At 38.4% G+C, this 15,360-nt stretch overlaps 1 protein-coding gene across 3 annotated transcripts in view; it reads left to right on the forward strand.

The window, feature by feature from the left end:
* Positions 1-14,854, forward strand: part of LOC311089298 (uncharacterized protein) — a 30,498-nt gene extending 15,644 nt beyond the window's left edge. For all 3 annotated transcript variants that reach the window (XM_084123879.1, XM_084123880.1, XM_084123881.1), the window contains exon 2: positions 10,995-14,854. In XM_084123879.1, the coding sequence (XP_083980005.1) occupies positions 11,052-12,560 (1,509 nt within the window). In that variant the 5' untranslated portion in view covers positions 10,995-11,051 and the 3' untranslated portion in view covers positions 12,561-14,854. The remainder of the gene's footprint in view (positions 1-10,994) is intronic.
* The last annotated feature ends 506 nt before the right edge of the window (positions 14,855-15,360 follow it).

Genomic DNA, 15,360 nt, shown 5'->3' on the forward strand with positions numbered 1-15,360 from the left:
TTGAAACTGAAAAAGAATAAATCGCAGGCAAATTTTTTGACTTTGTTTTTAATACACTGCATTTCTATCGCTGATCTGAACTTACAAATGCGCTTCCAGAGTTTTCATTGACGCTTCTAAAGTTTCCGTTCGCCGTTCTGACACATTTCTCTCGTGGGGGCGGGGCTAGTAGCAGTGTGTTCTCATTGGCTACTGAGTTTTTGATTGACAGCTTCTTCACCTGGAAGTGAAGACGTCAGTGGTGTGTTTATGTGTGGATGTGAGCGTCTGTAATCGCAGCTTTCTATTTCATTTTAGTGATATTAAGGCGAGACACGGCAGGCAAAAACATTGTTTGTTTTTTTACTGGTCAATTTTGAGATTTTTGGATATTTGTCTTCAATAACATGTCTTCTTTCAGACTTGTGGTGATAAAAAGTCCGAAATACACATTTAGGTCTTTATTTTATTACACTTTGTCTGTTTGCGTCTGTAGATTTCTCATAAATTCAACAAAAATTGGCGTTCTTAATCAACACGCTTCTCCACGATCGCTGTCTGCTCCCGGTCATCACAAGCACCGTTAGGAAGCTCTCTCTCTCCTGTACAATCCTGTCGGATCCAAATATAGTAATTTCCTTTTTATCAGCAACCAATCGTGAAAGTAAAAGGGCTGAATGCGCAATCTCATTGGCTGATGATAAATCTTTAAAGCCTGTTTTCTCAAAATGACTTTTTTCTCATTCTCCAAGTCCGAAATCTCCACTTCAGTAGCACCGATATACACACCAAACTTTCCAGTCTTGTACCTAGTTATATTATGAAGACATTTACAGAGGGATTTGTAAATATATTATTCCTAGCCTGATTTATATAACATTTTATTCCAAAAAACATGGCGAAAATAATTTTATTTTAAGGCTATTGACAGTATTTTCTGATTTACAGGATAACAAAAGTAGATATCCATAAATCCCTCTGTAATTTTTTCCCATCTAATATGTGAACACAATGAAAAAATAATTTTTAACCTGGCTTTATCCAATACTCCGATTTCGTTTTTTTAAATATATGCAAATTAGCGCATATTTAATTTGATTTATTTAAACATTAAATTACAAAAAACTTGTAATACATTTTTTCTCATCTTAATGTAGGTAGGGGAGAGTGGGGTGATTTGTGCCAGGGGGGGTAGTAGTTCCACCCTTGTTTCTGGAAAACCATAGAAGAAATTGGTCATATGACCACATAATTTTGAAAAGCAATCACTTTTACTCGTCCTCCAAAGAAGAGAGACACATGGCATGAGAGTTAAGCATATTTTAGTGCAAAAAACTGTTTTTTCCCTTTCAAAGTAAAATTTCTATGATTAAGGTTTTTTGATTGTAGTGTCTGAACAATTATAGACAAGTTTGAAAACATTTCACACGTTTTAGTGCTTTAGTAGGCTACACAATGAGTCTATACAGTTAGCATGATGTTAGCTCTTAACTGCTGGGTCATGCTAGTTTTTCAAACTTGTGGGTCTGGGGTGATTTGTGCCAAAGGGCCTGGGTTAAGTTGTGCCAGATCCAGACCACCTAGACCTACATACTCACGGGATAATCTTGAGAAGTGAGGAGATGGGCATGCCTCATCATTGTTTTACTTGGGCCTGCCTGTTATTTGTTTAATTTAGCTAACACTGATTTCAGTTTTGAGTTTGCACTATGTTATTAAAGAGAAGTTTTATTCCGTTTTTAAGTGGCCTATGTCACAATAGGATGTTTAGAAATTAGCCTAGTCACTTTATTCTTATATGTTACATAATTGACAGACAGCGCTGTCAACAGGCATCTATAACAGGCATCTGTTATAGGGTGACAATATCTAAATAAACCTTAAATTAGTCATTTTGTATTGAATTTATCTTGCTTTCATATAGCATTACGGTTCATAACATTAAAATGTTCTGTTTTACTTCAGAAATCACTGGCACAATTTACCCCCAATGTATTCCCCCAAAGGCACAACTTCCCCCGCACCAGGGGCAAGTTGTGCCATGAGACCACTTTTTTTCCCAAGAGCTATATTTCTGAAACAGTTTATTTCAGATCCAAAGTTATTGTTCTCAGGGATGCACCACATCCTGAAATATATGTACATCCTTAAGTTGAAGGCATTACTGCCATGGCCTCACTTTAAAGTCACTTTGAGTAAAAACTGGCACAACTCACCCCACTCTCCCCTAATCAACTGGGAAAGTTTCATGGTGATATCTGCTAGTTACAAATTTTACCCTATTCACCTGTAGTGTCTCACCTTAAGTTATGTTTGTTTTTTTAATTTTATCTGTATTTACATGCTGCTACTACTTTGTCGACAGAAGCTTTTAGGAGCACAAGAAATCTATTCAGTCTATTCATGTGTAATTGTACATTAAAGTACTGTATATAATACTTAAAATATTGTATAGTGTCCAATGTTTTTGGAGAATATTTGTTTATTCCTGATGATTATTTTGCATGTTAGGCTCTGATTTGGTTCAGCTGTTACAATTTAAAGAGAATCAAGGGTGTAACTTTGGTTTGAGAAGTGGGGGGGACACAAAATGGGGGAACATTTTTTCGATTTGAATCCCATTTCCTGCATTTACATGCATTTTGGGACTATGGTGATACAAAATAATTAATAATAATAATTTTGAAAATAATTAAGTTGATTATAATGATAAATTCTGCCAAAAAGAATAGTAGGCTACTAAACTTTGTATAACAAAAATATGTCTTAATTTTTTATTGTTTAATAGGGGCCGATTGCCAAGACATGAGAGAATCATTTTATAAAGTCAAATATTAATATTAATGTTTTGTGTGTAAATAAAATTGAAATAAAGTGAGACTCAATTTCCACTGTAATGTAGAAACAACATAAAGACAGCACATTTTAAATAATTGTTTAATAGCATCTTTCTCTTAGAGAATACTAGCAAACGTGTGTGATATATTCAGCCGTCAAGAAAGTTTCACTTCAAGGTTGGCAACCATGGCCATCACACTACTCATTGTTAGCATGATATACGTTTACACCATCAAAATTAATGATCACTTAAATAAGAGGAATTTAAACAATATGAAAATTACAGTCGTGGCCTGCTGTCAGATACAGACCTCAAAGGGCATTTCATTACATATGTCACACAAAGAATGTTCTTGTTGCCATTTTTTTAAATTGATAATTGTATTTAGTTGTTTCATTTAATAAACACTATCTTCTAACATTTAAAATTGTAAATATATTTTAACAATCATCAACCGTTTCAATTGTGACTTATACAACCAGTTAAATTAATGTAATTGAAAATATGAATTCAAATAAATGTACATTCTTTATTGTCACTAAAGCATATACACAAGTATCAGAGTGAAGGTCTTGGATGCAATTATGTTGTGACCAGAAAGACCAGAATCCACAAAACATTAACTGCATAATATACATGTAATGCACAGTATTATCATGATATACATTACTATACAAAATGCACAATTACAAATACAGAATACATTTTAAAAATTCATATACATTTTAAATGTTGCAATGATTCTTTGAACAGTTCCTGTTGCAGTACAAAAGCAAAGCAGTGACTGGACACAAGCAGTGCAAGGATAGTCCACCCAAAACATGAGCATTCTCTCATCATTTACTCTCCTTCATGCCATCCCAGATGTATATGACTTTCTTCTTCACATAAACATAGACAAAGATTTTTAAGGAAATAATCCATCTCTGTGAGTTCATAATACAAGTGGATTGTAACCCATGTACGTAAGACAGTTGGTTGGAAGTGATTTTTAATAGTTAAAACAGTCATATTATTAGTATTTTTCTTATCTAGCCTGTTGTTTGACTTCAGAAGGCATTGACTCATCCACTGAGGTCGCATGGATTACCGTCACGCTCACTGTGTGTGGTTTTTAAAGCGTCTTTAGGACTCGCAGAGATGGATTACTTTCCTTACAATCTTAATTCGTGTTAATCTGTAGAAAGAAAGTAAAATGCATCTGGGACAGCATGAGGGAGAGTAAAATAAGAGAGAATTTTATTTTTGAGTGAACTATCCCCTTAACATTCATATGCTGTTGTTATGCTAATCCAAGATCAGCACAGATTAATAAGAATAAAGTAAAACCTCTTGTGTACTTGTGAACTGTGTTTGTTTTAATCTAGAGGAAATTAAAATATTTGCTAGTTTATATTAAAATAAAATAAATCAGGTGTCTGAAGATCAAGATCCCAGTCATTCAAAGGTGATGTGTCTGAACAAAGTAAGATTATTGTCTGATAGGGACAGTGGATCTCTGGTACTGTCACTCCATCCTCTGTGTCAGCATCAGAATTTTGTTTATTGAAAAGTTGCTCCACTTCCTGGAAAATGAGAGAGGAAATGTATTATAATCTAACAATACAAACTGCTTTGAACTCCCCATACAGTAACACGTTGCAGACTTAAAATATTTATTCTAAACAAATTTTATAAATGTTTTAAGAGATATTATAGTACTAAATATTAAATTCAGGTTTAAATAGCTTTATTGGCATGGTAAAAAAAAGGCTTTAAATTGACAAAGTTGAATCAGGCAGTGATTGACAGCGCTCTGGTCCAGTGGCATCGGTCATTGACTGATACAGTACTTTTTGTACTGTAGGCTACAGTACAGATACTGTACAGTACTCTAGCCCAATGCTGTTTGGGGTGGCTGGGGGGAAATATGATCTAATCGAAGACTGTAACCGAATGTAGATAAACAAGTCATGTAATGACTGGGCTAAGTTAAATCAAGACAACACAGCTGTATAATGTTATGGGCTCTCACTGAGCTCTAAAATACCTCTCCACCTGAAAAAAGCCAGTACTGTATTATAAATAGTATTAGTATAGTATTAATTTAAAAAAATAAAATAAATCAGACTTACCATGAGTAGGCTATCCAGTATCCTGATAGCGACGATGACTAATGATAAATATCATTCGTCTGTACTATTCCTTCTATAAGAAATCATCTCAACAATATAGTGTAGCAGCAAATAAATACAGATATAAACTTAATATCACTAAAATGAAATAGAAAGCTGCGATTACATATGCTCACATCCACACATAAACACACCACTGACGTCTTCACTTCCAGGTGAAAAAGCTGTCAATCAAAAACTCAGTAGCCAATGAGAACACACTGCTGCTAGCCCCGCCCCCACGAGAGAAATGTGTCAGAACGGCGAACGTAAACTTCAGAAGCATAAACGAACAATTCAGAAGCGTAAACGAACACTTCAGAAGCGTAAACGAACACTTCAGAAGCGTAAACGAAAACTTCAGAAGCATCAATGAAAACTTCAGAAGCGTCAATGAAAACTCTGGAAGCGCATTTGTAAGTTCAGATCCAGAATTCTTCAAACAGTGGTAGAAGAGGATGTGGTGCTGGTCCTTCAAGAGTCACTCTCAATCTGTCTATCTACAAAGCCTATAAAAAAACAGTCTTCATGTATTTCACAACACTTCAGTTTGTGATTCTTATTAAGAGGGGGTACATTTTAGGATTCTTTGCCTAACCCAAGTCTCTGAGATCCTGACACCTTGCTTTTCTGGAGACTGCAGTTCTGGAAAATGGTGGCGCTGAAGACTAAAGGGTTCCTGATGGTTTCACACTTAATTCTTCACCTTCATTCTTCATTCTTTTGCAGTTAACGTGTCTTTTTTTCTCCATCTGTTTTTGTCTGACCCTGCTGACCTAATGAGTATTTCACTGTCCAATGGTCATGCCTTAACTGCCATTTGTAGTATTGCATTAGTATTGCATTCTTCTCATGGGCATTTAATAATTTTTGACTTTTCAGTCTGAGTTAAATCTCTTTTTTGGCTTATTTTATCTGTAAAAGAAAACATGCCTAATAATTCTGCACACCTGAAAATAAGGCGTTTTTCATTTCCAGCCTTCATGAACAATTATATATCACTTATAAATGATTAAATACAAAATGAATATTAGTTATTACGATTAAAGTGGTTTGGAATTGGTAAAATGTGCCTAGAAAAAAAATATGATCAGAAAATCAACGTGCCTAATAATTCTGCACGCACTGTAGGTCTGGCATCGGACGCTCCGCAACGTCCGACTGCCAAAGGGGTGCGGAGGAACTCTACAGGGTTCGCCTGAGTGGGGAACTCGACTGGAGCAAAAAGCGCATTTATCCGCTCCATGAGGAGGGGAGTGGCGCAGCAAGCCGACACTAGAGCGTGAACTTCGGTGTTACTGGCTTGTTGAAGTGAGCACACAGGAAGAAACTGGCTCAACACGTAAGCTATAAAACCTAGTGAACGTGTTAGGTGTCGCCCAGCCCGCAGCTCTACAGATGTCTGTCAGCGAGGCGCCGTGTGCCAGCACCCAGGAAGAAGCGACACCCCTAGTGGAGTGGGCTCTCAACCTGGGCGGGGAGGGCACGCCTTGAGCTTCGTAAGCCAAGGCGATGGCATCCACTATCCAGTGGGCCATCCTCTGCTTGGAGACAGCCTTTCCCTTCTGCTGGCCTCTGTAACAGACGAAGAGCTGATCTGAGGTCCTGAGGCTTTGCGTTCTGTCCACATATAACCACAAGGAGCGGACGGGACAGAGAAAAGCCAGGGCTGGGTCTGCCTCCTCCGAAGGCAGCGCTTGCAGGTTCATTACCTGGTCCCGGAAGGGAGTGGTAGGAACCTTGGGCACGTATCCGGGCCGGGTCCCAGGATCACGTGAGAGTTAGCCGGGCCGAATTCTAGGCACGATTCGTCAACCGAAAATGAATGCAGGTCCCCTACCCTCTTGATAGAGGCCAATGCAACCAGGAGTACTGTTTTTAAGGAGTACAGGACAGCATTTTTAACTCCGCTGACTGCAAAGGCTCAAAGGGTGGTCTCTGAAGTGCCGAAAGGACTAGAGACAAATCCCAAGAGGGTATAGAGAGCGGGCGAGACGGATTTAGTCTCCTGCCCACCTCAGGAACCTGACGATCAGGTCGTGCTTTCCCAGCGACTTTCCTTCAACTGCATTGTGATGTGCAGCAATAGCGGCAACATACACTTTAAGGGTGGAGGGAGACAGCCTTCGCTCCAGCCCTTCTTGCAGGAAGGAAAGCACGGCTCTGATCGAGCAAGATCGGGGGTTCTCCTCGTGAGAAGAACACCAGTCAACGAACAGGTTCCACTTCAACGCATAGAGGCGCCTCGTAGAGGGGGCTCTTTGGCTGCACGGTTGAGCAGGCCCGGAATGTAACCGGCACGAAGCGACCTCAGATGCTTCTGATTCCAGAGGAGGAGATGGCAGGCGAGTTGTGACATGAGGCAGGAGCGTAGACCACCTTGGCGGTTGTTGTACGCAATGGTCGCAGCTCTGTCCGTACGGATCAGTACATGCTTGCCTAGTAGCCTAGTACATGCTTGCCTAGTAGTAGTTACACTAACTGGACATGGGCCTCTGTGAGGTGCGGTGTCATGTTAATCGAGTCCAATTCCATACCGAGAAAAGAGATCCTCTGCCCGGGGGTGAGTTTGACCCATCGTCAAACCAATCGTCCAACCGATAAGGTTCGGGACATGGTGGAGGGTTCCACTCAAGCCCGACCTTCTCGGTGGCCCAGGAAAGCAGGGCTGCCCACTCTGGATCGGACTCGGGCAACGCTACACCCCCCAAAGGGGGCAACGCAGCCGAATCTTCATCTCCAGAGGAGCGAAGCTCCCCCTCCGATGCTGCGATAGACATCTGGTCATCAGGAGGAGCCACGAAAGAGACGGATGGTCGTTCCTGAGAAGGATCAGCACGTTCTTTTGGAAGCTCCAGTGGCGGTCACATTTGTGAGGCGTGAGGGGCCCACGGAGATTGCCTCGGCGGGGAAGCCCTCATGGTAATCCTCAGATCACCCTGGCTAAGCGCCGTAGTAGGCCTATTCTGCAGGGCAGAATAGACACTAGATCAGGGCAAATGTGAGGGGACTGCACCTCCCTTGAGGTAAGCGAGTCAACGTAGCCATAGTCATATTCCCGCAGTGGGAACATGAACTATTCACAAAAGCTGCCTCAGCATGCTGAATGCCCAAACATGAGAGACTACTATTGTGGCCGTCTGCTGGCGCCATGGAACGACTGCACCCAGAAACGCACAAGCAGAATGATATCCTGAAAAGGACGCAGGGTCACGCTTGTGTTTTACTTTTGTGAAGAAAAAGAAAGAAAAGAAAAATACTCTTCCCACTACTGAGCTGAGGCACCCAGGGAATGGCCGCAGTGTACAGCAGTGCTGTAAACACTATCAGGGAAAAGCTTGCTGTGAAAACAGCAGTTGTGTGAGCTTAAGCTCGCGGCCACTCGCTGATTGTGCCGTTTGTCGTCACGTCAATTATGTCGTCACGACGACGTTACGTCGAACGTGAGCGACTTTAAAGGGAACAACATATATTTTTAATATAATATAATAATAATAATATATTTATATTTTTAATAATGGTTACAAAGAGCTCCAAATTTTATTTGGAATAATAAATCTCACAAATTGAAGAAATATATTTTTGCAAACAAAATGAGTGAGGGGGGGTCTTGAAATCCTGAACTTTGATGATACTAACAACACATTCAAAATTAATTGGTTGAACAGATGCTTGCTTGGGTCAGATTCTATGTGGTATTTTATCCCTAATAATATGAAGGGTAGGTGGCCTTTCTTTTTTGATGAAATCATGTAATTACAAATTTTAAAAAATGTAAAAAATTATCATGTAATTACGCCACTTGTAAATTACACATTAAATTGGCTAGATTTCATCAACAAGCTCTGTTAGCCCGGAAATTGGTTTACAAACTAAAGTTAATATGAACGGTAATCTATGCATTAAGGATGTCATTTGTCTTTTTGAAAACCCAAACAAATCTTTAGAATCTACTGTTAACTTCTTTATCATTGTGGCAAAGGTTTACTTTCACAAACAAAGGTTTCTTAAGAAAAATCCTACTTTTAAAGACACCTATGTGAAGTAGAATATTTAATCAAATCCCTAAGAATAATTGATAATAGAAAATGTACTTCTTTTTTAAAGAAATATGATGAGATCTTTCATGTACCATGATTAATATATGTTTGCTGTTTCTTTTTTCTTTTTTTCTTTTTCTTTGTTTCGTTCTTTCCATTTTTCTTCTATGATTGTGCAAGAATGATTTTACTTGTTTAATATGTACATTGTAATATATATATATATATATATATATATATATATATATATATATATATATATATATATATATATATATATATATAAAAGTGTGAATATATGGAAGGAAACTCTGAATACATGGAAAGAAAGTGCAAATTTGACAGTACTTACTGAATATAGCTAGAACAGACGGATATTCCATGACTTCTGAATTCCATGACTTTAAAAATGTGACTCCCTGAAATTTTCCAATAATTTTAGATTTTTTTTTTTTTGCAACAGCTGGCCATAGTCCAAACAATACAGACAGTCTGGAGTCTACATCCCGTCATCTTGAGGATCATATTTTCATTATTGCAACATTCTTAATGCTTATTTTTATGAGTAATCGTGTTCATCAAAATGTTGCTGAAAACATTATGCATCATTATTGAAGGAATTTATGATTCTCTAAGAGAGATGTTGGCTGAAATAGCACTCCAGGTAGAAGCTGATATGCAAGTGCATGGTATGTACATTTGGAGAGTACATTCTGCATCACTTGTAGACAGGGGCTTCTGTGGGGGCTCCCTGTGAGGTGGAAGGCATGTTTCTTTCTGTATTTATGTTTGCCGCTTCCTGTCGGGGGTTTATTCTCAGATAACAACCGGCTGGATGTACATTATCCCTTACACAATATATATATATATATATATATATATATATATATATATATATATATATATATATATATATATATATACACAAACACACACACACAAAGCACTTTATAAATAAAGTTGACTTTCTGACTTGACTTGTATGAATATTAAGTGTGTGTATGTGTATATATATACAGTCGTGCTCAGAATTAATCATACCCTTGGTAAATATGATCAGAAATAGCTGTAAAAAATAAATCTGCATCGTTTATCCTTTTGATCTTTCATTAAAAAAATTGGCAAAAATCTAACCTTTCATTGAAGTAAAAGAATTGAAAGTGGGGGGGAAATCACATTATGAAATAAATGTTTTTCTCCAAAACAGACATTTTTGATCATATTTACCAGGGGTATGATTAATTCTGAGCACGACTGTATATATATATATATATATAGATACAATATACAATATAGATAGTTTCGCAGCAGATTCACAAATAGTAACAAATTCAAATTCTGCTATAAAGCAGCTCCAACAAGACAAAAGTGTCATTATTCAGCTCGTCACTTCAGTGTTGATTCAGATCAGTTCAATAACTGTAAAATTCATCAATTGTGCATACATACTCTATATACAGTGTATTTGTGCACATACGTGTGACAAACTCCTGTACGCTCCACTGCACACTGAACAAGCAAAAGACACAAGATAGTAGTGTTTTACATTTTCACATCTGTGTGCAGTTTGGTGTGTATGTGGCTAATCATTTGATAACATAAAAATAATCGATTAATAATCCCACAACCTAACCACAAACACTCAAAAACGCTTAAATATAACCCAGTTTCAACACTTACCCTCCCAGTTCAATCCTATGCAAAGCATGCAAATGCACTGCTGAGTGTTCATGAGTCCCAACACTTATGGAAGTGTACTGAACTCAATGAAATTAAATTGTGACAAAATATTCAATAACTGTGTTGCTTCAGCTCATTTTAAAACAGTAAAACAACTCAAAAATGTGTCTTTGAGTCTGACTTCTTGTGTTGTGGTTATTATGTGCAAGAGTTCACATCCCAGCCACAAGTGCATTTGTCCATTAAAGCCAAAAGCTTTATTAGAGACAACCATAAAATGTGTGTTTTCTTTCTTTTCCCTAGGGAAACGTGATGGAATATGACTAACTGAAGAGTGAATCAGAAGCAATCGCTTTTAAAATGAGGATTATACTGGTGATCTTGTTTTTGGGCTTTTTGTTTTTCATGCTCATACAGTTACCATTCCTCCAAAAACCCGTCTACCACAAATCCTTCATTCCTCCGGCTCCAAAAGCATCTGGCGTTCAAGTGAAGGACGGTCCAAAAGCATCTGGCGTTCAAGTGAAGGACGGTCCTGAAGCATCTGGCGTTCAAGTGAAGGACGGTCCTGAAGCATCTGGCGTTCAAGTGAAGGACGGTCCTGAAGCATCTGGCGTTCAAGTGAAGGACGGTCCTGAAGCATCTGGCGTTCAAGTGAAGGATGGTCCTGAAGCATCTGGCGTTCAAGTGAAGGACGGTCCTAAAGCATGTGGCGTTCAAGTGAAGGACGGTCCTGGGATTAAAGTCGGGAACCTTCACACATATGTGACCGGCTCTTATATGGATCATCGTTTCAGAGAGAAAGAGATAAAGATGATTGCCATCGTTCTCCGTGATGAGAAGGTGACGTACAGGTGTGTGATGTGCTGCGAAGAGAGGAACGTGACTTCACCAGCCGAATACACAATTCACTACGACCACTTTGGTTTTGAGTACGGCACTGCTACTATCACATGCCAGATCGATAGCTCGTGTTCGACACCGACGCATGTTGCGTTAACAGCCAGTGAGATCTCGAACAGCATAACATCCTTCCAAACCATTAGAAACAGAGACGTTCCAGCAGTCTTCCCGTATACATTTACAGTCTGCATCTCTGTCATGTATGACTACAAGAATGTGCTGGGTTTAGTCCAGGCGATGGAGATGTTCAGACTGCTTGGTGCTCAAAGGGTGGTGATATATAAAACCAACTGTGATTCAGACACACAGAAGGTTCTGGACTACTATGTGAAAATAGGTTTTGTGGAGATCATCCCATGGACGATTAAAAAGCACATCAATGTGTCTAGTGGCTGGAGGAAGAATTTATCACCCGGTCAGCTGCATTACTACGGGCAAATTCCTGCACTTAATGACTGTGTTTATCGTTACATGTACCAAAGTCGCTATGTGGCTCTACATGACCTGGATGAGTTCATTCTGCCTCTCAAGGTGAAGAACTGGATGGATCTGTTGCCTGAGCTTGAGAAAATGTACGGCACTAATGTGGGCTTTGAGTTTGAGAATAATGTATTCCCTTGCACCGCAAAAGCTGAATATGAACAAAACAAATGGGAAAATGTACAGGGATTGAATATTTTAAAGTGTATAGAGCGAGTACCCAATATCCCCAATAGTTTCAATAATTACAAGATTATAGTGAGTCCTCGGCTAGTTCTGCAGGCTACTGTACATGGCCTGCTGGAAACTGTGAAACCTCGACCCTGCACAGTAAGAGTGAAGAACTCCATCGCTCGTATGTACCACATGAAATTATACCCAACAAACACAGACCTTATAAGAGATGATCATCTGAATGACTATGTCGAAGATCTTATACCTGCTGTTTCTAAAGTTCTGCTGGACTGTGGATTCATTAAGGACTAAATTATTGCATTATTGAACAGATGTCGTCTGGAGAAACCTGAATGGACAGTCTGCATGAGGAAAAATCTAGTGGACCGTTCTTTTCAAGGTTGAAATTGAAAATTGGGCTTTACACATTCCTACACATTCCTACAAGTTACACACTACTATAATACGGAATTCAAAATCGGAATAAATTGTTATTTCTCTCAGACAAACACCTTCATCAATGCATACAAATGATTAGTTATATGCCATTCAGGCTATATCACTTAACAGCACAGGGCTTTAAAGGGCTTTATTCAATGCGTTGACATAATTTCCACTGGAACAGGAAAACAGGGCAGGATATATCAAGCAGCTCCTTGCCTTTTTTAAAATAGCCAATAGGCGCATTTGACAGCTTATGACAGCCACAGTCTAATAGATTCCCCTTTTAGATTTAAAAGTCGACATGAAATCAAAATTGACCCTATTTACTTTGTTAGCGCATATTACTAGTCTTGTGGTGAACAATTAATCTGTGCAAGTTACTACGCAGAAAAAAATTGTTTGCCGTGGTAATCTTTAATCAAAATCTGAAAAGTTACTTCCGGTATGGAATGGCGTTCCTTTTCTGATGACGTCAGTTTGACGGCTTGGGTTGATAACGCTTAACCAAACCGTTAGTCTGCTATGAGCAGAGATGGAGAGGAGGAGCGCTAAAGTAAAACCCTGCCCTCTGTTCAATATTCCGTTTCACTTGGAAATATGTCACAACACTGGAGAAAAGTCGTTTGCAACTTTCGGTTTACGGGGATTTTAATATGAAACTGTTACTAAAGCAAAACAGTGAACATAAATATGCATAGGATGTGTATTATGAAAAGTGTGTAATTTATGTTGGTACATGACACCAGTGTTACCTTGTCTACTCGTCAGTGCTGTTTCTAATGCCGAGTCTCTCTAACCGTTTCTCCACCTAATCTCCTCCATATCGCTTTATATTACAGCATTCTGTGCAGAATCCAAAGGATCCGATACGTTTTCTGGTCTGCGCCGACATGGTCATGTTTTTTACAAGGGATATTTCTCACAGTTGCTGCTTTATTTTTCATAATTACAACTTTATATCTCACAATGAGAATTATATAAAGTTTATTTTACAGTTACCTTTTTATATTTTATTCTGGCAGAAACAGATGGTTAATGTGCAGCAAGTTGGTAAACTGACAAAAAAATTGTCAATGACATTTCCTACTCTTTCTGAAATGCTGCAAATTGAATTGTGATGTGTAGTAAAGTATGATTGTAAATTATTTTTGTGATCAGTGAAATCTAGTGCAATAAGCCTTTACTTGTACATTACATGCATTTGTTAGTAGAACTAGTTTATAATGTTATGACTACTTCAGTACAGTATCTGTTAGTGACACTGAATATACCCAGTAGGAAATCAATGCAACTGTGCATGATTAGTTGGTAAAATCTCAACAGTCACACATACTGTATGGTTGACATAAAGCAGTAAAGATCAGCATCTTCAAAAAAAAAGTTTACAAGACATTAGGCTGCTTTAGGCTTTTCTTTTCTCTCTTGGCAGTGAGTAGATTTTAAACTGAGGTTACAGCTGTAAAACTAAAACAGTGAAACAAGTTTTTATATGCAGCGGGTACAGGATCTCCATATCAGCTGACAGTAAGCGTCCCTAGCCATCCGTGGAATGGTGGAATATACACAAGACAACAATGTCCGTGTGATCATCTCTGGCCTTGCTGGGTTATATTTTTTTCATTAGAACAAACAAATGTAAAAAAATAAGAAAATACATTGTCACAATACTTTTTTTTTTTTTATGCAAATCTTCACTGTTTCAGTCTCTTTCTTGCAATTACACAGCGTTTTCATGAAAAACCTTTCAGCCAATCATTGTGTTACTCATTTGCATATTCAAAATGCTGTTCAGTGTTACATGACTTTTAGAGCTTTCACTCAATTCAAATCAACTAAGCAATATCAACACATATTCAAACAAGACATTTCTGTGTTTTACCCATTTTAGACCACTCACATGCATTTTTAAAGTAAAATGTACATATTATGAACTATTGACACATTTGAACATGTTCACCTTCAATCAACACTGTAATGCAGCATACATATCATCCAATCGTGGGTGAAACATTGCAATTTCATTTTTTGATTAACCATGTAAAACTTTATCAAAACAAATCAATTTGCAACACTTAATATGCACTAACATGTATTCTTTCAACATCCATGGAGACTGACATAAAACAATCGACTAATGGTGGAATAAACACAGGACAACAATGTGCATGTGATCATCTCCAGTCTTGCTGGGTTATGACGAGCAACTCAGCAGAACCTCTAAACTTTTATTTTGTGTCTTTATGCATACCTTTAATTAAGTTGGAACCATAAAAGTAATTGGCACTATTTGGTATGGATCATTGGCATGGCCTAACCATGTGTGTGCAGTTGTGGGTACCAATGGTAGTGACTGATTTGAGTTTGCTGCCACTGTGTTTAGTGTAGACAATGTTTGGAATGTGGATTGTCCAAGGAATGGGTAAGTCATTCTTTGGGCAGGTTTTCTCTCTCCGAGTGATGGTCTGATTGCTCAACAAGGTTCCTGTTGCTGTGACCCTCCCTCTTGGTCCTCAGTAATCTGCTCCTCCCGTGTGTCTCCACATTCTGGCTCCATGCCTTGTTCTGGCTCTGGATTCTCAGCAGGTACACTGTTAGACATTTTATCGTATTTTTGCGGTAACTTACTGGCAGCACTATTGCCAGTAAGTTACTGTAAGTTCCCCTTTAC

Source organism: Abramis brama (genome assembly GCF_963993115.1).
Source record: "Abramis brama genome assembly, chromosome: 9".
NCBI lineage: Eukaryota > Metazoa > Chordata > Actinopteri > Cypriniformes > Leuciscidae > Abramis > Abramis brama.